The 26,736-nt window shown below is 32.6% G+C and overlaps 2 protein-coding genes across 2 annotated transcripts; one reads left to right on the top strand and one right to left on the bottom strand.

The window, feature by feature from the left end:
* Nucleotides 1–3,758: 3,758 nt before the first annotated feature.
* On the bottom strand, nucleotides 3,759–6,706 carry LOC120171470 (ATP-dependent Clp protease proteolytic subunit 6, chloroplastic-like). Its single transcript, XM_039179179.1, has 9 exons — nucleotides 6,606–6,706; nucleotides 6,468–6,529; nucleotides 6,120–6,189; nucleotides 5,567–5,768; nucleotides 5,373–5,438; nucleotides 5,088–5,228; nucleotides 4,231–4,284; nucleotides 4,053–4,145; nucleotides 3,759–3,879 (listed from the first exon to the last, which is right to left on the bottom strand). Exons 1-9 carry the CDS (start codon nucleotides 6,689–6,691, stop codon nucleotides 3,832–3,834), a joined length of 822 nt encoding a protein of 273 aa, XP_039035110.1. The 5' UTR covers nucleotides 6,692–6,706; the 3' UTR covers nucleotides 3,759–3,831.
* Nucleotides 6,707–21,664: 14,958 nt separating this feature from the next.
* Nucleotides 21,665–23,304, top strand: LOC120171642 (class E vacuolar protein-sorting machinery protein HSE1-like). The gene has a single exon (XM_039179320.1). The coding sequence runs from the start codon at nucleotides 21,756–21,758 to the stop codon at nucleotides 23,187–23,189; it is 1,434 nt and encodes a 477-aa protein (XP_039035251.1). The 5' UTR covers nucleotides 21,665–21,755; the 3' UTR covers nucleotides 23,190–23,304.
* Nucleotides 23,305–26,736: the final 3,432 nt, after the last annotated feature.

The raw sequence follows: 26,736 nt of genomic DNA, 5'->3' as shown, positions 1-26,736 counted from the left end.
TTTCGTTCAATTTATTTATTTAGTATGGAGGCTATGTATTTATCATATATGTAGATGTAATTTTATTATGTCAATTAAACATTAATTCATTAATATTATTGTTATTATAATATTTACAGTTAGGAAAAGTGTTAGAATATTGAGATAAAATATATTTAATAACAAAAAATAAGATAATAAAATCAAAGTAAATTAAAATTAAAATATAATTAAATATATATCTATATTTTAATAATAAACAAATTATAATAGACATTTTAAAGTAAGAGTAGAGATTAAGAAATATAAGAGACGTAGTAGATTGAATGATAACAGACATTTTATTCAATTTTCAAAATGTTATTTAGAGTGAGTAATGATATCTTCAAATGTTAGGGTTAGAATATTGTTCAAATCAGATTATTTTTCTTCAAAAAAATTATTTAGTTATTAAAATTGCATGAAAATAAATTTAAAAAAAATCAAATTTAATAATTTGTTTACTAACTTATTTTTATATTTAATAATATTTTTTAACTTTCCATGGTTAAAATATAAAAAAACTTTGATAATAATTAGTTGAATATTAATATAATTTATATTGATTAATAAAATATATAATATAATTTGTTAACATGCATTGTGTAAAGAAATAACATTTATAATTTAAAATATAATTAATTAAATAAATTTTACAAAATATTATTATTATAATATTTATAATTAAAAAGAGTCAAGATATTAATTTAAAAATTAAAATATAGATAATAATAGAAAATTAAAATAAATTAAAATTTAAAATTTAAAAAATTTAAAAAATTTAATAGTTTAGGATAATTATAAGTTAATATTTGTTTATAACTTTGTTAAACTATTGACAACACATCCTGAAAAATGTTACTGCTTGAAATCGGGACTTCTGTAGAGATCAACATTCATACCTAGATCATTTGATGAGTTGAATTAGAAAATCTAATTGAATATTTATCTATATATTCTTTTAAATAATAATAAAATTTAGACAGTGACACAAAATGTAGCATAACTTTCTTTAAATTATATATAATTTTAACAATATAATTTATTATTTACCATATTATATCTAATAAATCCGATATTTCTTTTGTAAACTTTTAACATTTAAAAGTTCTATTAATTAGAAAAGTGTAGAGATGAAATAAAAATTATTATTAATAATTAAATAGTAAATTGGATGATAATAAAAAAATTATTTTCAAAATATTATGAGAAATGAACATTGACTTTTTTTTAAATTAATATTATTCTATTTATGCACGAATCAATTTATCTCATTGGTTAAAAGAATTGTTATTGTTCCTAGAGGTCACAGGTTCGAGCACCAGCGGCTATAGCAGGGTAATTGATCTTTCATTGAAAATGGTTGAGAGTATTTAGAATATATACTACTTTGTAATCACCTTAGCTTAATAAAAAATATTATTCTATTTATTTTTAAAATTATATTTATTTTTAAAAAATAACTTTATCTTACAAAAATAAAAAGGGTAAACTATGCATTTAGTACCTAAACTATCAATGTTGATCCATTTTAGTACTTAAACTTCCAATTTTTCAAAATCATACCTAATGTTTAATTTTTATTTCATTTTAGTACCTCACTGTTAAAAGCTTAACGCATTTATTACCTAAATTATCAAATTTTGTCCATTTTAGTACCTAAACTTTAAAAAAAATTCAAAATTTAACGTTACATTTTGAACAGTGGAACTAAAATGAAACAAAAACTAAACTTCATGTATGATTTTGAGAAAATTAAAAGTTTATGTTCTAAAACAGACTAAAACCGATAATTTAAATACTAAACGTATCCAAATAAGAAGAATCATTTAAATTCTATCAAATATATAATTTAATACCATATTAAAACAATTAAAAATAAGTGATATTAAAAGATAACATCTAAAATTCAAAGGTATCCGATATGCTTTACCCATTTTTTGATTTAATTTATGAGTAATTACCATATATGAAGAAGATGACAAATCAAAGGGAGTAACGATATCTTGATCCTACCTCTCCCACTGATTTCAATTTTATACTTCAAATTTCTTCTCCTCTTTCGTCTTCGTTAACTTCAGTTTTTTTTTTCAATTTAAAAGGTAATTTTTACGGATTTATATGCTAAATGCGTTTATTTTATCCTATTTCAAAAATAAAATTATTCAGTTTTATGAGAAAATTAGATAATTATTGTTTAAATTAGGGTTTATGGATCCTTTTTGTCGATTCGGTTTCTCATTCTATCAGAATCGTTATATTTGGTTTTAAATTGGCAGTAAAAAAAATACTTAAATAAATCATTAAAATACTCTTTTTTTATTTGATTTTCGTAGTTTGATTTCAAAGAGTGATGGACAAGGTCGTGGATTGCTTAGAGAATGCTTACCAAGAGTTCGTAACTGCTGCGACCACCGTGTTGGAATCGAAAGCGGCCTCCGATGACGATCAGGCGGCGGCCGATGCTGCCTTAGAAAGCTTTAAGAAGAAATGGGAGGCGTTCAAAGCGGCTTGTGATCAAGCGGACGAGTTGGTGGATTCCGCCAAACAAAGGATAACAGCGAACACCACTTTCCCTGTTAACGAGGATATGATCGATATCTTCGCCAGTTCCGTCGTTGATTTTGATGGCTAAAGAAGGTGTTTCATTTCATTTCTTTTATTTCCGTCAAAATTATCGTGTTCGATCTTCGAACTTTAAATAAATTTAATGTGAACTGTTACTAAATTAAATCAAGATGTGTAAGGTAAGTAGAAGGTTAATTTCAATCCATAAATCTTTAAAAAAGAATGAAATTAGATGATAGATAAAAAACATATTAACTAACTAGAGATGAATATAGGTAAAGTACATAAATGGTCCCTCAACAACAATATACTATTTTATTAAGTCCTTCGACTATTCAAAGTTACAAAATGATCATCTGACTATTCATTATGTCTCAAACTCGTTCTTTTTTGTTAAAAAGTTGGCAGTATTTTGAGTTAAACGTTAATACGCTAATTGTGATATGATAAAAATATAATCACATAATATCAAACGACTATCGTATCTCAGTCATCATGTTAATGTTTAGCTCAGACAATCGTCAATTTTTTTTATGGAAAATGAATAGTTTGGAGCATAATCTCTAGTCGGGTGAACAATTTATAACTTTTAATAGTCGAGATACTTAACAAAATATCTAGTCGGGTGAACAATTTATAACTCTTAATAGTCGAGATACTTAACAAAATAATATTCTATAATTTAAGATTTAGGGTTTAAGGAAATAAATTTTTTTAACACAATATCTATCTTACACGATAATAGTATGCAAGTATAAGTTTTGTGAATTTGATATGTTTAATTTTATGATTTTCTATAATTTTATTATTATTTTAGGTTTAGGGTTTCAAGTTTGAGTCTAATTTTAATTGTATATCATGTATGAAAATTATATATATATATATATATATATAACCCTATAAATCTAAATCAAATAATTCTGTAATATTATAAATATTTGTAATTAAATTTAAACAGAAACTCGAACTACTCGATTAAAAAATTCAAATAAAATTTGAATTATAAATAAGACTTATCAACTCGAATAAATCGCAATTTTTTTACTCAACTTGATCCAACACTCACCCTAAAATCATATGATGCATAACAAGCTAAGCTTTGTACTGAAAATATGCACCACTTTGCCTTACAACTGTTATGCAAACATCTTAACTATGAACTAAGCCCATTTCTCCACTAACCATGAAAGTAAGGTCTAGAATTTGCAGAGCATAGCAATGGATGACTCGAACCCCAAACTGAGTTCAATATTCTGTTTCAAGCACACCATCTATGAGTCCAAACTCCAAAGCCTGTCAAAGATGAGCACACCGGTCAGTCTTTCTTTCAATTGTTGAAAGTGACATGCCTTAGCAAATGGAAAATCGGTTCGACCCTGGCGGTCATTATCGTTTTCCCCCTACTCGAACGAAGCAAGAACAAGCGTCGGGCATAGTGTTTACGGAAAACCAGGAAACAGCATTACCTCGGATACGGATAAGAAGCGGTCCCTCTCTGTGTATTGTTGCACTTTCTCGAGTGGTTGGCCGGTGAAAGCTGCGTACATTTTGTCGATTTTCTGCAAAAAAAAAAGGCATAACAAGGAGTTTGACCAACATGATCCGTTGGTAGCTTACTGCAAAATAAAAGGAAGACGGAATTACATGGCGAGATTGAACTGCTTCATTCACTTGACGTCGGACATCTTCAACATTGCCCTTCAAAATGAAATAACATGTGGAAAAATCAATTCAATAAGAACTAGTGTCGTGCCCTGACCGATTTCAATAAGTACATCGATAATTAGATCAAATTTCAAGCTTGTTACAGAGAGTTCAAGAACTTCAAAATGGTTTAGGGTCATCAAATTTGTTACAAGATGCATGAGCTTATCTTCTACGGCAAAACGTGCACCAAAATACCAACAGGGAAAGGTGAAAACTAATCAACAAAATCAAAGAGGCATCGGGAGTCAGTGGTATACGAAAAGCCGGGATATCCGAGAAATGATGTAAGTTAACCACGTCGTCTACCCGGGATATCATAGAACAATGAAAGAGAAGCAAGAAAACAAACATTTTTAAACTAATAATTCAAAGCTTTAATTGGAATAAATAACATAGAATGTTCTGTTAAAATTATTGTCACGAGAAAGCATTCGGTACCATCTAAAATATCAACTATAAAAGAAATCCACAATGTTTTAAATTTAAGGCTTTAGCATCGATCTAACAAGAACAAGCAGATCCGGAAGGAAATATCTCCAGGTACATTAGCTGTTGCAAAATCACATAATGAGCAATCGATCAAGAATGAAATTTCTTCACTTACAAATGATGATTGAATTATAGTTTTCGCAAGAATATTCCGAAAATTAATACTTCTGTTATAGTAATAACCATTCCTCTTGAACAAGTAAAACAGATATGTTGTACTATCCATTTCAAATCTTTTCATCCACCTTTACCAAGTTTTGTTTTCTAAATGCAGCAACTAGAATGTAAACGAAGCCAAATCATACCCCACATCCACTTTGCGGTTGGTGTATCATTATGCGTGCATTTGGCATTGCATAACGCATCCCCTTCTCTCCACCAGCAAGGAGGAGTGCTCCTTGGCTTGCAGCTACTCCGAAACAAACTGTGCCCACCTTTGGCTTTATCTGAAATAATGATGAATCAATGCTTGCAAAATAAGACGATTGAATAAAGTATGCAGTGGCATTTTCATCAAAATAGAAACTGATATTCATAATATGAAGTGGTATGGGTAAGAAAAAAAGGCTAAATGAAGATTAAAATCTCACCCAAGACATGCCATCATAAATTGCCAACACCGAATAGGTGCTTCCACCGGGGCAGTTCAAATACACCTGGCATGGTATAGGTTAAAGTTATAAACTCATAGCAGGTTCTGGAAATCTGGATATAAAGCCCTACAACCTAGGTAACAAATGGAAAATAGCGAATGCAGAGAGGATTACTAAAAATATGACCACACCAGAATATCCGCATCCTCGTTAATAGCGGCCAGAGTCACAAGCTGTGATATAACTCTTTGAGCAACCTGTGAATTGACTGGTTGACCAATAAAGATGATAAGATTCCGGAATAACACAGTTGAAAGGTCCAAAGGCCCTCCCGGAGTCATTTCTGCTGGCATCACAGGTGGATTCCCCGTTTTAGCTTGTATTGCATCATGGCTGTACATAGGAGTATCATGATGTCTAATATCATATACACAGAAACTGATGGTATGTTTAGAAGACGGGTGCAAACATTGTCTCATCCAATAGCTAACATACACTATAGGTTGGAAGGTAACAAAACCTAACGATTAGATCAAACGATTTTCCTTCCTAATGTTGTTTACGGGAAGCGTTTCAGCTTCATACCTAAACCATCAACGAATTTATCCCACTAAAACAGATTACTAGAAGTCCAAAACTAGATATTACCAGTGGTTTATTCTCGAAAAACTTCGTATACATCGTTCATATGCATCAATGACATGTAGCAGTAATATGAAAACTGAAACAAAAAGAGTAAGGAACCTTGGATCGGACTCATGGAAACCCTTCTTGTTGATCTCCAAGGATAGACCAGAAGTTCTACTAGATAACCCTGAAAACACAACAATCCAATTTATATGTACAAAAGCAGAATATCCTAAAACAATAGCTTGAGCATAATTAACACAAAATTATAGCTCTACAAAGACACTGACAAGCAAGCACAATATGAGATAAACAATTAAACATAACTACACATTTAGAAAATCAATAGTATATTTGAATCTTTATCTTCTTACACTTGAAAGATTTTAACCAAAGATAAAGCAGAATTAAAAGAATCAAAAGGGTGCAACATAAATTGATTAAATTCAAGAAATGGGAAGTTACCCATTGTAGAAGAATCTCCATAAGGGGATGGAAAAGCAGAGACTGTCAACCTCCTCGAGTTTCTGATGATTAAAAGAACACACAAGCAGGAAAAAAAATTACCAAATGCGGTGAAAAGCAGCAGAAGAAACCATGTACCTCGGAGAAATGGATGAACTAGACGTGGGTCTGGTTCGAGTAGATATAAAGAGACTCAGAGAAGAAGAAAGAGCCGAAGCTGCCATTATTGTATATGTTATCAACCCAAAGAAGCAAATTTGGTATTTTCAGGGAAAGTTCAGATTTTTTTTTTCGGGGGACGAGAATTACAGTTGCTTTGTATACTGGCTTGACCCCATTGTTCATTTCTTGCCAAAAGCCCGAATTCTTCCTTCTTGGATAGATTGGACCAATCGATTTCTCCCTCAAATTCTATTTTACGAATTGGGCCTTTTGCCGAAATACTAGTTTTGTTGTTTTGGGAAGGCTAGTTTTTTAACATGAAATCTTAAAATCAAATGGCAAATGAAAAAACGATCATTGGTGTAGTTTCTCCCATGTATATGTGGGACGTACAAGGTGCAAAAGGAGTGTAGCCACGTTTAAACCAGTCCAACCCCACCAAAGAGCCCCAATTATTGGGTGAAATCCATGAACCCCATTAATGGTGTTGAAAAATAAGAGGGCAGGAGTTGAAAAACTTGAGCTTTCTCCAAAGTCAAATTTGTTTGCGACTGAGAGATAGCTACGGGACAACAATATTCTGCAAGACGTACAGATATATTAGTGAAATTTTGTGTTTGATGATAAATTTATAAAAATTTTGAATAAATTAAATTTATAAATCTTAGAGGTTTTATGTATATTATCAATATAAAATACATATAAAATATAAAAAATTTGAAAATTTTAATGGACAACATGTCTCAACTTATCCCTTCGGCCTATCCATTCGGTAAGAGAATCATCGGTAGTCGATGTTTGAAGGAAGGAGAGTGGATTATTATGAAAAGGAAGAAAGATGGTATGTCGGTTATGAGTGGTCCATCCTTTTTAATAGAGAAAATAACATCAGTAACAAAAAATGTCTTATAATATACGAATTTAACTAACTTTTTTTGGATTTGTCAAAAATGTCCAACAAATTCGCAACGCGAATTTCAATTTCGCAACCCAGTTTCCAATTTCGCAACGCGAATATGTAAATCGCATTACGATTTTCCAAATTCGCAACGCGAAAATCAAATGTTTTTACGCGAAACATAATATTAATTTCGCAACACAAATGTAAACAGTATTATCGCAAATCACCACTAACCTAAAACCCTAGAGCACAACTCAGTCTCATCTCCATCTCTCACTCTCTACGACGACATCCGTCCCCATCTCCGACGAAATCCGTCCCCATTTCCGACTAAATCCGTCTATCTCCATCTCTCAGATCAACCCTCACAACCATTCACGGTCAGAAATGGAAAATCAACCACGAGGGTTAGTTTTTTTAATCTCTTATTTTTATTTTGAAATTTTTGTATTATTAGATTAACCATTTCACTGAGATTGCTAAATTCATTCGGTTGCTGCCAATACTGCTAAATTTGTTTAGTCTTTAACCCTGTGAAGTTAGTATTTGTCTTTGTTTTGTCTTTTTGTTGAAGAAACCCTAAATCGCAACACCAAATTCGTGTTACGAATTTAAGTTTCAGAAACTTCTTTTATTCTGCAAATTGAAACTTGAATGAATTACATTATTTCAACCAAAAAACAAAGACAAATACTAACTTCACAGTGTTGCTAATTTAAGTTTCAAGAATAAACTACTACTCTTTATGTTGTCCTTGAACCTGCACTAAACCTATATGTTGTCCTTTTAAATGTTTATATAAGTGCTTACTTCTGGAATGTTATCTGATGCATTTTGTGAACTATGATAGAATAATGACTTTGGTGAATACCGTGCTAGTTTGAAACATATTTGGCTTTGTTTTCACTGTTTAATATCATGTCTATTTATAGTGTATAATTTGTAGTTTTTGGTATATCTAACTTGGTATGTTTATTGTTTTTGTAGAAATTTTTTTCGGCTACATTGACCTTAAGGAATAAATTGAGCCTAGCCACTAAAATTGCGTCGACGCTTACACCTCTACAAAGAAAATTGTTTGAGGATACTTGCTTCGGGCCATGGCTGAAAGTGCAACATACGGGTGGAGATGCTATGTTGACACATTTGTTTCTTCAGACCATAACTAACGATCTACCCGAGGGGGTACAACGTGGTGATGAGGAGATATGGTTTCATTTTCCTCCGGCACCGGCGTATACTTGTTTTGGGCGGGAGGTGTTTTACTTAATCACCGGTCTACGCTTCAGACACGATGATGTAGGTCGGTACACTAGTCATATTGCTCGCCCATCATGGTTATATCGGGTTTTTCCTGAGCTGGCAAAGTCGAAGCCGAGTATACATGTCGACGACTTGAAGAGATTATTTGATAAAGATGGTTTTACTCGGATGGATGACCTTGATGTTGTCCGAGTATGCCATTTACTACTTTTGCATGCCAGCTTTTTAGGCAAAGAGGGCAGACAACCAATCTTCGAGGACCTAATATTATTGGTAGAGGACCTAAATGCATGAAACCTGTTTCCGTGGGGTTCATATATATGGAAAGCTACCTTGAAGAAGTTGTCGTCTGCCTTCGATGGCCGAAAAAGTTTGCGGGGCGATGGTTCTAAATACACTTTGACAGGCTTTACTTGGACCTTTAAGGTAAGAATTTCTATATAATGTTTCCAAAATTATAATTAATTAGTTAACAATTACCAATGTCTGTGTATTATATTGTTTGTAGATTTGGATATTTGAGGCTTTCCCCAGTATGCGAACATATGCGATAAAAAGATCAAATGATATTCCTAGGGCTATTACCTCGAAGAGGATCCGCATGTTGGATTGGGAAGACTTACTCCCATATACGACGATTAATGATGTAAGTTAACACACAAATACTACCATATATAAACAAGTTATTACTAGTACACGTTTAACTTTGTTTGAGCTTTTATATTGTTAGGTGGCCAACTACCCATTACAGAGGCTGACATCCTCAGATGCTGAGCTTGCCACTGATTGGTGACAAGCTAGTAAGCGGTTTTTTGATGGGATGGATGACGAGCATCTCACACTTCGAGAGCCATCACCCCATCGGGCCGATTCTATAGCTCGACACCCGGAGCCATCATCTGGTCGAGTCTCTTCTCCACCTCCACTATCACCTATTCCATCACATCATCGAGCCTCTTCTCCACCATCACCTCATGATAGGCGACCGACAAAGAGGCTCCGTCTATCTCCATCTCCCTGTTCTCTACCTCCACGGGATGAGTTAGGGGAGTTACGTGATGAGGTCGGTGCTTTGCGTCATAAGGTCGATACTTTACGTGAAGACAATAGTGCATGGCATGACGAGGTTCGTTCTTTACGTGGTGAGGTGGATTTTTTACGTAATGACAATGGTGCGCTTCGTGGTAAGGTATCTACTTTACGTGATGAGGTGGCCGCTCTACGCGAGATTGTTTCATCGTTGCAGAATGAGGTTCATACTCTACGCAATGAGGTAAATTTGTTTAATACAATGCAAATAACCTTTTTTCGGTATTATTTATTTATTTACTGATTTATGTATTAATTTATTTTCAGCGGGCCGATAAGGTAGATGCTTTACGTCGAGTTTTTCTTGCAAGACGGGGTTCACGCATCAGATGTCGTGCACATACCATTACGTCTCTGTTCACCCCACTAGTGCCAAGACTCTGTAAGAATAAGCCTGATGCACCTATCATCATTCAAGAGGCGTCTCCTATCGTTCAAGAGGCCCCTTTCATCATCGAAGAAGCCCCTCCCACCGTTCAAGTGGTCATGCCCGCTGTTCAAGAGCCCGATTCACATGGCGTCATATGTCGACATATTGATAAACCCCCTCCCATACCCGATATGATGGATGCGAGTTGGCTTTCGTATGTGTTACCGGCCAGTACCATTCCTCAGGAGGAGAGGAAACACTACCGGAAACAATTACGGATAATACCCTTTGGGCTAAGACCGCAGTTGATTTTTATCTACATGAGCGGAGCAAGGGGTGTTATTCTGACCTATGCCAAATCGACGATGCATATCATTTGTTTCTTGATCGGTCTTGGTGGGATATTTTATTAGGGGTTGAAGATAATGGCTATCTCGAAGGGGTGATAAGTCTTATATTCTTCTTATATTGCATTTTGATTAATTTTTTAAATTTATTAATAAATTCACTAATATATGTATTTTTTTATAAAACAACATATTGATGCATGGGTGTCACGTCTTCTAGTAATAAGGAAATTGAAGAAAATAAAAAATACTCGATGGACTATTATACCGACGTCTTTTCACGCAGCTCACTTGAAGGATCAGAAAGATGCTTCATATAAGTTGGCTAATGGAAAAGCTAAATTTTATCCTGCGTGGTGGGAGGTCGATAAGGTTAGTATTTATTTTTTTTGAATATTTTAAAGGTTTTCATAAATTTTATTTGATGTGCACAATTATTTATGATTGCAGGTGTTTATCCCTATTTTAGAACATCGTCATTGGCTTCTCGTCAAGCTTTAGCTCCCATCCCTGAAGACAATGGTATATGATAGCATGTTGAATTATATATCATTGTCTGATTTGAGAGATATTATTGCAAAGGGATGGAGCGATCATTTGGCTAAATACTTGAATGCACTTGATTATTGGACAAATTCTGGAAACAAGAAGCCAAAGAAGTTCAAAATTACAATGATCAGAGACGAGACTGAGCCACAACAAATGCAGCGAGCCAGAGGGGATTTTGGTCCTCTAGTATGCTTATGCTTGGAATGTTTGACGACAGGAAGTATACAGTATCTACCTCCCACAGATAGAGATAGAGCTGCAGTAGGATTGTGGTTTTGGCATTATATGGCCAGATCGATATATGCGAGACGCTGCCTGCCTGCATCCGCATGCTGAAAGTTGTACATAAACAATTGGTAAGTTTGAGCAAGTGTTGTTATATGTACTCTTTAATTGGTTTGAAAATATTTGGTTAAGTACCTATAATTCAGTAATTTGTTGTTTGTTGGTTTTAGATGTATAGAAAGTGTTGTTTGAGCAAATGTTTGGTTTCTTCAGGTTAATCTTGAAGTGAGTTGCGTGAAATTTATTTGTGCATAAATAACAGTCTGGGTACACTTTTTTTCTTTGTTTAATTGAATTTTATATTGAAAGTTGATTTGTTTAATTGATGAGGAAATAAAATTTATTTTTTGATTAATTAATTTGTAAAAGTTTATTTGTTTAGTTTGATTTGTAAATAAAATTGATTTGTTGTTTCTAAAAAATTCAATCTGCATTATGTTTGAAGGCAAAAACCCTGTTGAAAGTACAAATTCGCAACGCAAAGTCAAATTCGCAACGCGAAATAAGCGTTCCGATAGTAAAATTCGCAAATCGAAAAAAAATTCGCAACGCGATTTTTGGTTTACGAATTTGACTTTCGTGTTGCGAATTTAACTTTCGCGTTGATCGCAACATACAACATCAAACACATTCCAAGCTATAAATACAAGCTAAGGACACTTAAAGAAGCAAGAGAACAACTATCCAAAAATCAAACACAAGACAAAATCCCAACATGATAACAACTGAACAGATCATATCAATGTTCAAACTCAAGTTGTAGATTTTGATTTCCTTTTGCTTGGCACCATATGTGATTTGGATTTGGATTTCCTTTTGCTTAGCACCATATGAGCTTTGGATTTTGATGAGCATCAGAAGCATTTCAGACTTATGATTTGGGTGGTACTCAGAAGCATTTCGGACTTATTATTTTTGTTATTATTACAAGGTGTAGCCCTCAATTATCAGGATTTTTAGTTTTCATTTGTTGCATTTCTCGTATACCACCCAGATCATACGCCCGAAACGTTTCTGACGCTTTAAAGTTGACCAAAAAATACGATGGTCGGGATTTCCCTCGCGTTTAAAGTTGAAAAAAAACAATTGAAATTAGGAATAATCAATGATAACATGAATATTGGCTTGGGCTAATATTTATAGTGGAGCCGAAATTTATATTAAAATTCAAACTCAAATTGAAATTGAAATTCAAACTCCAATTACATATGAAATGAATTTGAAATGCAGTGTTAAATTGAACATGGAAATTGCATAATTGATTCATATTGTTCAAGTAACATGCTTTATGAACCATCATGCTAAAAGAAAATATTGATTGAGTTCAAAGCTGAGTTGTGAGTTGATGAGGTTGTCACACTTGTCACATGGTTGGAATAAAGTACTCACATGGAAGAGATAGATTGTTTTGTTATACACAATCCATCTTATCTAAATGAAAATATACATACAATATAATCAAACCAAAACATACATACACAACAAATTTATACATAACAATGTTCAAATAATGTACCCACAAAAATGAAATTAATCCGATGAAAAAGGGTTATTTCTAACGAAGTCTGGAACATTATTTTTCCAAATAATATACCCATAACAATGTTCAAATAATGTACCCACAACAATGTTTAATTGATTTGTTGTTTAATTTTCAATCTGCATTATGTTGAAGGTAAAAAAGACATGTTGAAGGTAAATTCGCAACGCTTATTTCGCGTTGCGATAGTCATATTTGCAACGCGAAAGTCAAATTCGCAATGCAAAAGTCAAATTCGATTTGCGATTTCGTGTTGCGAATTTGTCTTTCGCATTGCGAATTTGACTATCGCAACGCTTATTTCGCGTTGCGAATTTGACTTTCGTGTTGATTGCAACATACAACATCAATGTATATACAACATCAAACATATTACAAGCTATAAATACAAGCTAAGGACACTTGAAGAAGCAAGAGAACAACTATCCAAGCAATCAAACACAAGAGAAAATCCCAATATGATAACAACTGAACAGATCATAGCAATGTTCAAACTCAAGTTACTAATGAATATCTAACTGAAAATGTATGCATTCACACATAAAATACACATAATACAACGTTTGCATTTAAAAATCACCTAAGTTAATAAGTCCCAAAAGGTGAAGTCAGTTGTGATTGAGATTTTGATTTTGATTTCCTTTTGCTTGGCACCATATGAGCTTTGGATTTTGATGAGGATCCATTTTTTTGGTAGAGGAAAAGATGATTGTGATAGAACTGGTGATCCACAGGTCAACCTTGTATGACCACTTTCCTTGCACCGACTACATGTCGATATCCTCTTCTCTTCACCCTTAGACAGTATACGATCGTGATTTATTGGTCGGCCAGGTAGCCTGTTGTCCATGACTGGTGGTAAAACTGTTTGTAAGTCATCTGGTATCTCCCACTCAGAAGGATGTGGACATGGGTAGACAATCTCGGCATAAGTCTGTCGATATACTTCTGTAGTGTAGCAATCCATAGCGTATGCACTTGAATCATCTTGGTTTGGATAAAGAGCAACTTTTATAACATGGCTACACGGATAACCAGATGTTTGTCATTTCTTACAACTACACGTCTTTGCATTTAGATCGACAAGCCCATTTAAGTTATTATCCAATACTTCAAACAAAGTGTTTGAACATGGTTCAACTCTCTAGGACGTTGACTTCATAACACGTTTCGTTATCTTTTTTTCAGTCCATGGTGTAACACGACGTTCCAATGTTCCTGTAAATTTAAATAAATAATACTTAGTAAAATATATGATAAGTTACGAATTTAAAGAAATAATACATGCATAGTTTCTTTTCTTGTAGTAACAATGTTGAATAGAGGCTCGAAAAAACTCCATTAACATAGTAATGGGTAGTTTCCGGGAATGATGACTTAGAACGTTGATTGATTCTACACTATTAGATGTCATGAAATCATATCTTGCTCCAAGTTGATGTACTATTGACCATCTTTCAAACCCGACATCTTCTAGTGTTTGAGCACATTGAGGCAAAACACGTCTTAAACAATTTATATGCTTATTAAAATCCACTTCCCGATAAATTTTTACAGCCTTCTAGTATGTCCATTTGTGATTTTTTATACCAGCATACCTTGATTTTAGATTTCTGTACAAATGAACACCACAAAGTCAATGAAAAGCATATGGGAAACACCTTCTAACAGCGTTGTCAATTGAGTTTGTCCTATCGAATATGATTGTCAGATTGCTAATAGGACCTATGCAATCCCTAAGATGCCCTATAAACCATGTCCATGAATCAAAGGTTTCAGATTTGCCAACCCCGTAAGCTATTGACAGTATCCCATTGTTAGCATCCATGGCTACTGCTAATAAGTTTACTCCAAGGTATCGACCTTTCAAATGTGCTCCGTCAACTATAATAATTGGGCGCATGCAAGTAACAAACGAACGAATCTACAAAATCATATACACAAGAAATATAATCATTTAAATGTGAAATGCATGCAACTAACAAAAACTAGTCAACAAAATTATAATGATTTACTAACCGCAGCACCAATGGCGATAAAAAACAACTCAAAGCGTCCATCTCTATCTGTTTTGATATGAGTTACCGACCCAGGATTTTTCAGCTTTAAATTGTGACAATAAGCCAGCAGTTGGGCAAACGATGCTTCTGGAGACCCCCTCAATAATTCCAAGGCATAACATTTAGCTCTCCAAGCTTGAGAGTATGGGATACTAATCTTGAACCGAGTATTCATGTCAGTCATAATTTCATGTCCCCGATATACCCTTCCATTCAAAAACATTAACTCAGCCAGAAAACCACCCAACACCTTTTTGTTTGCCTGTTTATGGTGAGGAAAAACTTGGGTTCTTGAACATGTATGTTTATCAATAAAAGTCCTAACTTGAAACATTTCGCAATCTTTTATCCTCTTTGCAATCATACGCCACGTACAAATTTTGTCAATCATACACCTTGTTTCAAAACGATATTTGCTTGATTTGTTAACTCTTAGTTGATAGCCTTCTTTCACACATTTCGTATACAAAGCTATCTTTAAGTCTTCCATTGTATCAAAACAATCATCTTTCTTGATACGAATAACTTTTGTGTAACAATCAACTGATATCTTTACCAACTCTTCTTCCGGTATCTGAAGTAATTCTGGCATATTCTGGTTATACTCTCGTGGTATTTTCTTCTTTTTTCTTTCTTCGTGGACTTCTTTTTCTTCTTCTTTTTCTTTTTCAGGGTTATATAAATTACAGAATGGATGTTCAACATGTTAATTCACAGTCGTAACTTCCTCCTCATTATCATCAACAACATCTTTTTCGGCAGCGACTGTTTCATCATCAAAATTCGGGTATTGACCAATATCAAAATCATTACATGCAGGGTTTGTTTCTTCTTCCATCACATCATCAAAGTCCGAGTATTGACCAAGATCAAATTTCGAATACTGACTAGTACTCACAATTTTTTCTGTTGGCTCATAATCGTCTAACTGGTCAATACGAAAATCGAAATTTGGTGCTGAAAGTTGATTGGGATTTGGATTAGGAAAATGTTGTGGGTTTTGAGATTGTATTTGATATTGTGTTTGGTATTGGAAATGTGGTGAAACAAAATTTGCTTGGTGATGAAATTGTGGTGGAACCATTAAATTTTGGGTTGAAGAACTTAGTTGATTACTACCCGCTACTGACCCAACTTCACTACTTATAGGTTCAACAACATACAATGTAACATCATCTTCTTGCGAAACACTAATGTAAGCAATGAATCGTTCAACATCTTCATTGTCGGTTAACAAATAAATTTCACCTTTTCTCAGATAAGATAACCTAAATCCACTTAGAGGCTTTAAATTTAATTTCTTTGCAACACGTAACATTAGAGTTTCATAAGTTAACCTTTTTAATGACAGTTTTAGTTGAAGATTCATGGGTAAAGGCACATATTGTAAAACACCATGAACATTCTCCTATGACCCTCCAAAACACAAATCTATCCAAACATGATCAACATTAGATGATTTCATTCTAAAAATTGTAAATTAATTTACTAAACAAATTAGCTATAAACTAGATATCATCACTAACTTAGAGAAAAACATACTTTTATTAAGTTGATAGTTGATAATTTGGGAGAGAAATCATTGAAAAATTATATAGAAATAAAATTATGTAAAAAAAATAGAGACGGGGAAGGATGTCGTTGGATATAGGAACGGATGTCGCCGGAGAGAGTGATAGATGGAGATGGAATGAGTTGCGATTTAGGGATTTAGGTTATAAGTTACTGCTGCTGCGTTGTTATATACCCAAAACATTTGTGTTAGGAAACTAAAACCTGTTGCGAAATTAAATTCACGTTGCGAATTTGAAATTCAGTTGCGAATTTGACTTCGCGTTGCGAAATTGGAAACTGGGTTGTGAATTTGAGATCGCGTTGCGAATTTGTTGGTCATTTTGGCAAATCCAAAAAAAAGTTGGTTAAACTCGTATATTATAAGACATTTTTGGTCTTTGAGGTTATTTTCTCTTTTTAATATCAATTGGAGTATTTATGAAGACACTCACTGCATTAATCATATGATCATTTGGCTATTTGTAGGCCGATAACTTAAGTAAATTCGATAGTCATACTTTGAATTTTATTCTAATGTATCATGTGAGACTATCAGGAGACTTATAAATCATAAGGCTTGTTTGTAAGTTGTAACTTATCGAAAATTTATATTTTAGAAGATGTAATCTAACAATTCCAATAACCAAAAAGGTTTTTGAAGGTAAACCTAGGGATGGGCATAAGTAGAGTTGGGTCAGATTTTTGTCCACCGACCCTAGAATAATGACTCTTCCACCTGAAATCTGACTCGACCCGCATAATATATACCCTCCACCCGAACCTGACTAGACTTTTTGAAATAAAATCCGAACCCGACTTGACCCCACCTGAAATAATAAAAAAATATTATTTTTATTAAATAAAAACAATGATTTAATTGAAAAAAAAATATTTAGAGGTGCATTATTATAATTATTCCAAAATATATAATGTAAATTATTTTTTTTCGGGTCGGATCGAGTATTTTTCACCTTAAATCTAAATCCGACCTGACCAGAACACTACATTTAAAAAACCAGACCGAATTCAATTTTTTTTAAAAAAAATCAACTCGATCAGGTCGGATCGAACCCGTTGAGTTCAAGTTTCATGCTCATCCCCACGTAAACCATCTCCAAAAATATAAGAATAAAATATTTAAAATAATATTTAATCATTAGTTTAATAAAAACTAATGCGTATATTTCGTGTTGAAGAAGGATTCATATATAATTAACTTTAAATAAGCCGAAAATGTCTGAACCTTCATGTATTTGTTAATGTCACCATCTTAGACTTATAAGCTTTAAATATTACTTAATAAAAAATGCTTTAAATATTAAAAAGGTCAAGGGAAAATTATGTATTCAATCTATTATTGATTTTTTCATACTTTGGATTCAATTTTTGAAAAAAAAATTTTATATAATCTTTTATTTCAATATAAAAGTGAGGAATTGTGGGAGTGGAAAAGTGTCCTGACTCACACTGGCAAAAGTTGAAGCACTGCTTAGGGACCCACTATGCACGTGGCAGCTCCAGAGTAGCAAACTAGCAGTTAACAGTAGGGGTATAAACGAGTCAAATCGAGTTCGAGTATCGTTGAGCTCGACTCGACTTGAAAATTCTGAAATGAAACTCGACTCGAAACCTCGTGAGCATAAAATTTTAAAGCTCGACACAAATTTTAAATCTTGAACTGAAGCTCGTGAGCAGCTCGAAAAGGCTAGAAATGAAAAAAAAATCTTAAACTTAACTCGATTGAAGCCTCAAATTTAAACTCAAACATGAATTTTAAATACATAAAATCTTACTGTATAATTTTTTAAAATATCAATACATAAATATATTATATTTTCGAATTGCTCACGAATTTTTCGAATCAAATATCAAGTATCTCATTTTGACTCGTTAAGAACTCAAGTCGAACTCGAACTCAAGTCAAGTCCATTCAATCCGAATATTTATTAAACCTTAATTAAATTAAACTCGAATAACTCGTAATATATCGCGTCTGATTTACACTCTACTTAACAGCAATGGCAATTGGCAAAGAGTGAGCGTTGATTGTCCAAAATTAATGCCTTGCACACTTGGGCCCACCAATACAACCTCAAAAGTCTGATATACCCCCACTTATTTTCAGGTATGAACCTGGATGGACTTAAATATAGATTGGGAAATTTATTACTTAAGAATTTAAAATTATCGTATATTTTAAATTTTTAAGATAAATTATGTAAATAGTAATTAATATTTGAGTAAATTTTTTTACTGAAATTTTAAAAATTAAAAATTAAAAATTAATGTTATTAATTTGTAAAAAATAATTACTCTGTCGTTATCTTCATTAAATTGATGACATGAAAATATATAAAAAAATATACATTTTTACATCTAAACTACTACTAAAACATCAAATAAATTATTGAACTATAACTTTATATCTATTTTACTCTCAAAAACTACTATTAAAATTCATTCTCACTCGAAATTTCTAAGCACTTGCGTCGGAGAATGATGGGTAACCACACCTAGGCCCATTTCCCCATCATATCCACCGCTGAGACCGACAGGAAAAGAGGAAGAGGCGGTACGTGTTTGGTATAGAGAGTGGCCATTCGGGGCGAGGAATTGGCCCAGAGCTTGGAGGGCCTTCACAATGCCATAAAAAACGAGACAGAAGAGATTGGTAAAGGGACTGGAGCACGTGATTTGACAGAGGAAGAGGGACATGAATCGTCGTTGGAGATGACGCAATCGTCACGAACGATGATGTTTTTCAACTTGAGGGACAAGAGCGTGGAAACGACACGGTACGACGCAGCAATGGTCGAGTGCTTTAATATCGTCGATCATGTTGAAGACTAAAAGGAGAAGAGAGTTGGGGAGACGGTCGAAGTGATCGATTGGTTCCGATGGGTTCCATGGATCGGATCTGCACAAAACGAAGACATAATAACCTTTTTTTTTAATATCGCCACGTCATCTTTTAACGGAATTGATGTTAGAGTGACTATTTAATTATAAATCGATAACATTAATTATCAATTTGTAATTTTTTAAAATTTTAATAAAAAATAAAAAATTATTTAAATATTAATAATTATTAGTGTAATTTATATTTTTTGTATTTTTAAATATAATTTATATTTCATTCCCTTATAATTTATAAATTTAAGTTTACCTTAAAATTTTACAAATTTAAATTTATCTTTTTTTAACATAAAATTTTGGGTCGCCTCTTCTTTATCTTCGCACACTCCGTATGCTCGTCTTCATCTTGTCATATTCAACACCTCACCCCCTGTACTATTCTCACGGTGTCTTTTGGAATTCTAGTTTTATTTATATTAATAATATAGTAAATGTGAACAATAGATATAATTTATTGATATAACTTAATAATTATTTATTAATAATTTAATGTTAAATGTTATTTTTTTAATTATTTTAATCAAGGAAGTTAAATAAGATGATGCATAATAATATAACAAATGATTTTTTATTTTGATAATTTCATTTTCAGTGATAATCTTAGGGTAGCAAGAAATGGGTATATTAGAACATAATTTCGTTCAAACAGGTCGTATATTAGAAGTATTTATTCAACTAAATAACTAAGTTTATGTACCTAATAGAACAAAAGGCCCAGTTGTGGTATCTAACTGGACAAGGAAACTTTATATACTAGGTTAAATCTTAAAATCAAATTTCCAAGAAACTGCAGCAATTACCAAGAAACTAGAGACCACCTTTTCCCCATTGTTTCTTGGATGTTGGTCTTTGAAAATCAATCTTAAACCTGAATGGGATGAATTATATGGTCTCTCGGGCTAGCTCAACTTGAAAAGGGAAGTCCCTTATCACCACCATCTTGAAGATTTCGTAGAATGCTTTTATCTACTCCTTGTGACAGGAACGAAATCAGGGAATGTTTCAGGGTTGATTTCGAACTGTTGACGTTATACTCAAAGAAATCATTGAAGTTGTTGGTATCCGGCTTAGGGGCAAATCTATTAACAGACTCGATAGTACTAACTTTTACCTTTATAATGCTTGGGGTATAGTCTAATCAATCATTGATTTTTTGTAATTAGGTTGATTTGTTTCTTTTGTTGATTAGTTGATTGGTTGTAGCATAACGTTACTATTTTGGGTAATAAAATTATGGATTATCCAACAAAAAAATCAAATTTCAACATCTAATCGAACTAATAAAATTTAAATATTAAATTAAATTTTAAAACAAAATTCATATATCAAATGTGTATATTGAACCTTGAAATCTTAGAATGATCGTAGGTATTGTAGATATAGATATTTCAAAAGTATAATCATTTATTTAATTATAAATTTTTATTTAAATATAAAAAATGTAATTAGATATTTCAAATTTCACAAAATTTAAGAATACACGAATTTTAAAAATTATCAAAATACACCACCACGGTTCTATAATTATATCTAAATTCAACTACTGCATTACTCTTCTAAGCAGCCCTCGATTTTTTTTTAAATTAAGGGGAATATGGAATACATAAAAATAAAGAGAATACATTGATAAAAATAGCGTAAATTACGCATTTAGTACTTAAGCTATCACTTTTTGTGTATCTTAGAACCTAAAATTTTAATTTTTTTAAATTATATCTAACGTTTAGTTTTCATTTTATTTTAGTATCTCGCCAATAAAAACTTAATGGATTTAATTCCTAAACTATCAGTTTTGACCCATTTTAGTATCTAAACTTTAAAAAATTTCGAAACTTAATCTTTAATTTCGAACATAGATGCTAACATGAAACAAAAACTAAAATTTTTAACATTGATGTACTAAAATGAAATAAAAACAAAACTTAATGTATTATTTTAAAAAAAATAAAAAATTTAAGTATTAAAATAAATCAAAATTAATAATTTAATTGCTAAACACATAATTTACCTTAAAAATAATAAAATAAATAAATACTAAATCTTATTTTAACATATTTTGTTGCAGTACACAATTTCCATACACTTGATGGTCATCGTATCACACCCACTCTCTTCCCTTCCACGTAACCCCCAACAAAAGGCCGAGGATTTCATTGCCCTCCATATCTCCATGGATTCTCTGTAAATCTCAAAGCACTCAGCTTTCAAAGCTCTCTTCAAAAAGAAAAAAAATCTATTTTTTAACTAAAAAAATGGAGAATTACTCTTATAACTCATACCCAGACTCCGGCGAATCTTCGCCGCGATCCCGAGAAATCGACTTTGAAAACCCACACCCATGGGAGGACCAACCGCAACACGCTCAGAATTACAAGGCGAAGTTCATGTGCAGCTATGGAGGTAAGATCCACCCTCGTACTCATGACAACCTGTTAGCTTACATCGGCGGAGAGACCAAGATCCTAGCTGTGGATCGCACTATCAAATTCTCCTCCATGGTTTCTAAACTTTCCGCTCTATGCGGCGGTGGTGACGGTGAGGTTTCGTTCAAGTACCAGCTTACCGGCGAAGATCTCGACGCCCTTATTTCTGTTACAAACGATGATGATCTGGAGCACATGATGCATGAATACGATCGACTTTATAGAGCCTCGGCTAAGCCGGTGAGGATGAGGCTTTTCATTTTTCCACCGACTGGTCTGGCGAGTTTCGGTTCAGAAGAGGCGAAATCTGAGCGCGACCTGTTTGTCGAGGCTTTGAATTCCGGTCCGACTCCGGGTGTCGAAAAACACGCCGCGGTTCAAACGAACAATATGGATTACTTGTTTGGGCTCGAAAAGGGGATGCCTCCATCTTCTCCGGTGAGAATCGTCGATCCGGCGGCGGATCCAGTGAACGCGCCTCCTACACTGGAAGCCGTGGCGGCGGATCATGGTTTGAATCCGGCTGATTTTCAGAGGCAGCTACAAGAAATGCAGAGGCTTCAAATCCGGGATCAAGAACAGCTCGCTATGTATCGAAAGATGGCTGAAGATGCTGCTTCCATGGCTTATTCCGGTGAATATTACGCACAGAAGTTACCTGAAAAAGCGCCGCCGGTGAACGTACCGGTAAATTTCCAGCAACATGTGCCGGCTACAGGTGGATTCTGGTCGGATAAGCCAATTTCCGCAGGAGTTTTCCCGGAAACCGTGACTTCAAACCCCGGCCCGCCGCCGCCGTCCGAACATCCCGTCTACATGATCTCAGCTCAAGGATCTGCTCCGGGAACTGTCTATCACGTGCCTCCACCAGTTTCGGCTCCAGCACCTGGAGCACCACCGCCACATATGGGTCGACCTGTACCCGGTCAAGGCTACTACACCAACGTACAAAGAATGGCACACCCACACGAATTCTACCGGGAGCAACCTGTTTACAACATGGTGGCACAACCTCCGCCGGCTCAACAACACCCGCCAATATCCGGCATGACGCAGCAGATGGTGAGGCCGCAGAGCGGTGGAGTATCACCGGATGCTGCATACGCACACATGGCGGCGTACGACAGGCAGGTTTATTACACTGCGCCGGGAGGTGGTGTGGTGCCACCTCAGTACCAAGGCGTCGGCATGGCTGTTAGTGGTGAAACGAGAAGCGGCGGCGAGGCTAAATTGCCAAATAAACTCACTCAAGGCTCAGTTTGATTTAATTATCAAAAGAATTGGTGAGTATATTTTATCATTTTCAATCCATATTTCAATCCGTATTGCTGCGTCTTGTAGTATATCAAGTACAATTTCAAGTTATTGCCACTTAAAACACTGTGTTCTTTTGTTTTTTTAAGCTTGTGAGCTTGTTTATTATTATATCTTATAGTATAATTTCAACCAACTCTCCCCGACTCAGGTTTTTAGGTAGGTTTTGTGAGTTTTAGATCAACTCTATCAAAATTTGATAAATACTCGACTCGAATAGATTCAAACTCAAGCTCAATTTGAGTTCTTAATGAGTTGAAACGAGTTATTTAATATTTGACTCGAAAATCTCGAAAGTAATTCTAAAATATAATATATTAAGATTTTATTTTTAAATAAATTATTAATCATATTAACATTTATATGTGTATTTTTTTCTTTAAAAAATGTAGAGTAAGATTTTTATGTATTTAAAATTTTGATTTGAGTTTGAGGTTTTAATTGAATTTTATGTATGTAAGATTCATATTTAAGTTTGATGCTTTAATCGAGTTAAACTTAATATTTTTTTTATTTGAAGTTATTTTTTTGAATTTTTACGAGTTTTATTTCATGATTTAGAATTCACATATCGAATAACAATTAAAATGTATAGAACTGAATCATATTCGAATAGCTCATAAAACTTGACCCATGAAGCTAAGTCTAGTTATTTCTTACTTAAAGGGATGTATTGTCAAATCTACGAAATGATTTCAACGATTAAAGGGAGTGTTATTCTCTTTAGAAATCTCGAATTGGCGCTCTATAAGACTTAGAAGTGCATGTGTCATTAATAATTAAAAAATGATATGAACATATATCATCTTATAATCATTTTAAATTAATAAAAAAATGTACAACTGCATGTTGATAGATTCTCCGCCAAATGTAATTATCACTCTGTATAATCGTTGGTATTTGAACATATAAATTTCATAAATAACAACGATTCTCTTAAACAATTAAAATGTACATGACTAAATCAGATTCGAATAGCTCATAAAACTTGACCCATGAAGCTAAGTCGAGTTATTTTTTACTTAAAGGGATGTATTGTTAAATCCATGAAATGATCTTAATGATTAAAATGAGTGTTATTCTCTTTAGAGGTCCTGAATTGACGTTCTACAAGATGTTAGACGTGCATGCGTCGTTAATAATTAAGAAATAGTCTGAAGATATATAATCTTATAATAACTCTAAATTATTAAAAGAAATTAAAAAAATGTATAACTCCATGTAGATAGATTCTCCACCAAATGCAATAATTATCATGTTGTAGTCGTTGGTGTTTGAATACATAAACCACATAAATAACAACGATTCTTTTTTTTTTAATTAATTACTGATATTCGATCTATTGATCGACTAATCCAGATTGTATATTGCAGAGGCGATGACGACCCTATACCTGATATAAATAAATTAATTTTTTTAATCATTGAAATGAACTGATTCGTGCTACTAATCTTAAGAAATCGATTTGTTTATTAAAATATACAGATGAGTAAAGAAAATCTATTACGTTGTCATTATAAAAAATACATTAGATGAGAAATTAATCGGATGAGTACATTAGTTTGGGAATTAAACATTCTCACATGTCTTATTTGGGCACTTTTGCCTTGATTCTTTTGTCTCTAATAATGTTAACGTAATAGATTTTCTTTACTCATTCGTAAATTTTAATATACAAATCGGGTTTCTTAAGAAAGAAAATACACTAGATGGGGAATTAATCGGATTATTGTGTATTTTCTTAAGAAAAGAAAATTAATTGAAAATAATAACTATAATATTTTTTAAATAATTATATATAATTATAAAAAAATTATATATTTAAAAAATTATCTTACAACGAAAGATCGAACGAACTTATGAATTAAAGATAAGTAATTATAGTAATAATATTTTCTTTCCGATTAATTCCCAAATTAATATTATAGTAATTATTTTCAATTAATTTACGGATGAGCAAATAATTTTTTTTCCTGATTACCGTGTATTTTTGGAGATTTTCTCAAAAAATTACCTTTTCCTTAAATATTACATGTCAGACACCCTTTGAAATAATATTCTCGGTCTAACACCCTTTGTATTTTTTAATTTTTTTAGTATTTTATTTTTTCCTTAAATCATTATATTAAAACATGTACTGAAATGACGTCTTTCTTCTAGTACCTCTAACATGAACCTTCTTTGAAATATTCATTATCACCTCCTCAAGAGTTATGTTTCTCTTGAAGGATATTTTAACATAATTATTTAATACGAAAACAACGCCGATTTCATCTTCCTGAATTTCTCCATCATAATAAACAATAGCTGAAATTCGCTTCATTCTTACATATAAACGTAAATAATTTAAATAATATAATTTTATATTATTACCGTATCAACAAAATATTTCGACGTATGCTATCGCTTTCTAATTTCACAAACCTTAAAAATTAATTGAAAATAATTACTATAATTTGTTCTTCTTCAAATAATCATATATAATTATAAAAATATTATATATTAAAAAAATTACTTTACAACGAAATATCGAACGAATTTATGAATCAAAGATAAGAGGATTGTCGGGTGATATTTAAGGAAATATTATCTCAAAGAGTGTCTGCCACGTAAATATTTAAGGAAAATGTGATTTTTTGAGAAAATCTCTAAAAATGTACGGTAATCATAAAGAATTTAACTAAAGACTTCGGGTAATCATAGGAGCAAAAACTAAAGACGTTGGGTAATCCCTTAGAGTAAAATTTTAGTCTGAAGACGTCGAGATATCTTGAGGACTTTAGAAGGTACTGTATAAAATATATTAGATGAGGAATTAATAGGATGAATGCATTAGTTTGAGAATTAAACATTTTCGATATCTTATTTGGACACTTTTGCCGAGGAATCTAACCCTAGACCTACAAAATAAGCTAAAATATTACCCCCAAAAAATCTCACCACTGAAATGACAAATTATTGGCCTTTTGACTAATCGAAATTAGAATATCGATGTCTATACTTTAGGCAACAACTTCATATATTTCCTAATAGTGGGCCTACGGGAGAATTTTTTTTAAAATAATTATTAATATTTATTTTATTTGATTAATTTTAATTAAATATAATAAAATTTTATTATGAGAGCCATTTTTTAAATTTAATTTATTTCATTGACAATATCAAAAGTTAAAATTTTGATTTTATTTTAAAAATTTACTAATTATCCCATTAAATCAACTTATTTGAAGGAGCAAGTTGTAAGATAAAATCCAAACTATATAATATCATTAGCCATTTCTTTTCTGACAAGCAATCCTGAAATTCAAATTTAAATTATTAATAAACGACAATTTGCTTGTTGATAATTGAAAAGGCATGCTAATCCAACATTTGATTTCAGTTCACACCAAAGTTTCATTTGCATGAAAAATATATTAGATTAGGTTAAAACAATCATTTTAGTTATTACAATTTTAAAATCAATAAAATAATTATTAGATTTATCGAAGTATTA

The sequence above is a fragment of the Hibiscus syriacus genome, unplaced genomic scaffold, assembly GCF_006381635.1.
Source record: "Hibiscus syriacus cultivar Baekdansim isolate YM2019G1 unplaced genomic scaffold, ASM638163v2 tig00111834_pilon, whole genome shotgun sequence".
Taxonomy (NCBI): domain Eukaryota; kingdom Viridiplantae; phylum Streptophyta; class Magnoliopsida; order Malvales; family Malvaceae; genus Hibiscus; species Hibiscus syriacus.
This window is presented reverse-complemented; position numbering and strand designations above follow the sequence as displayed.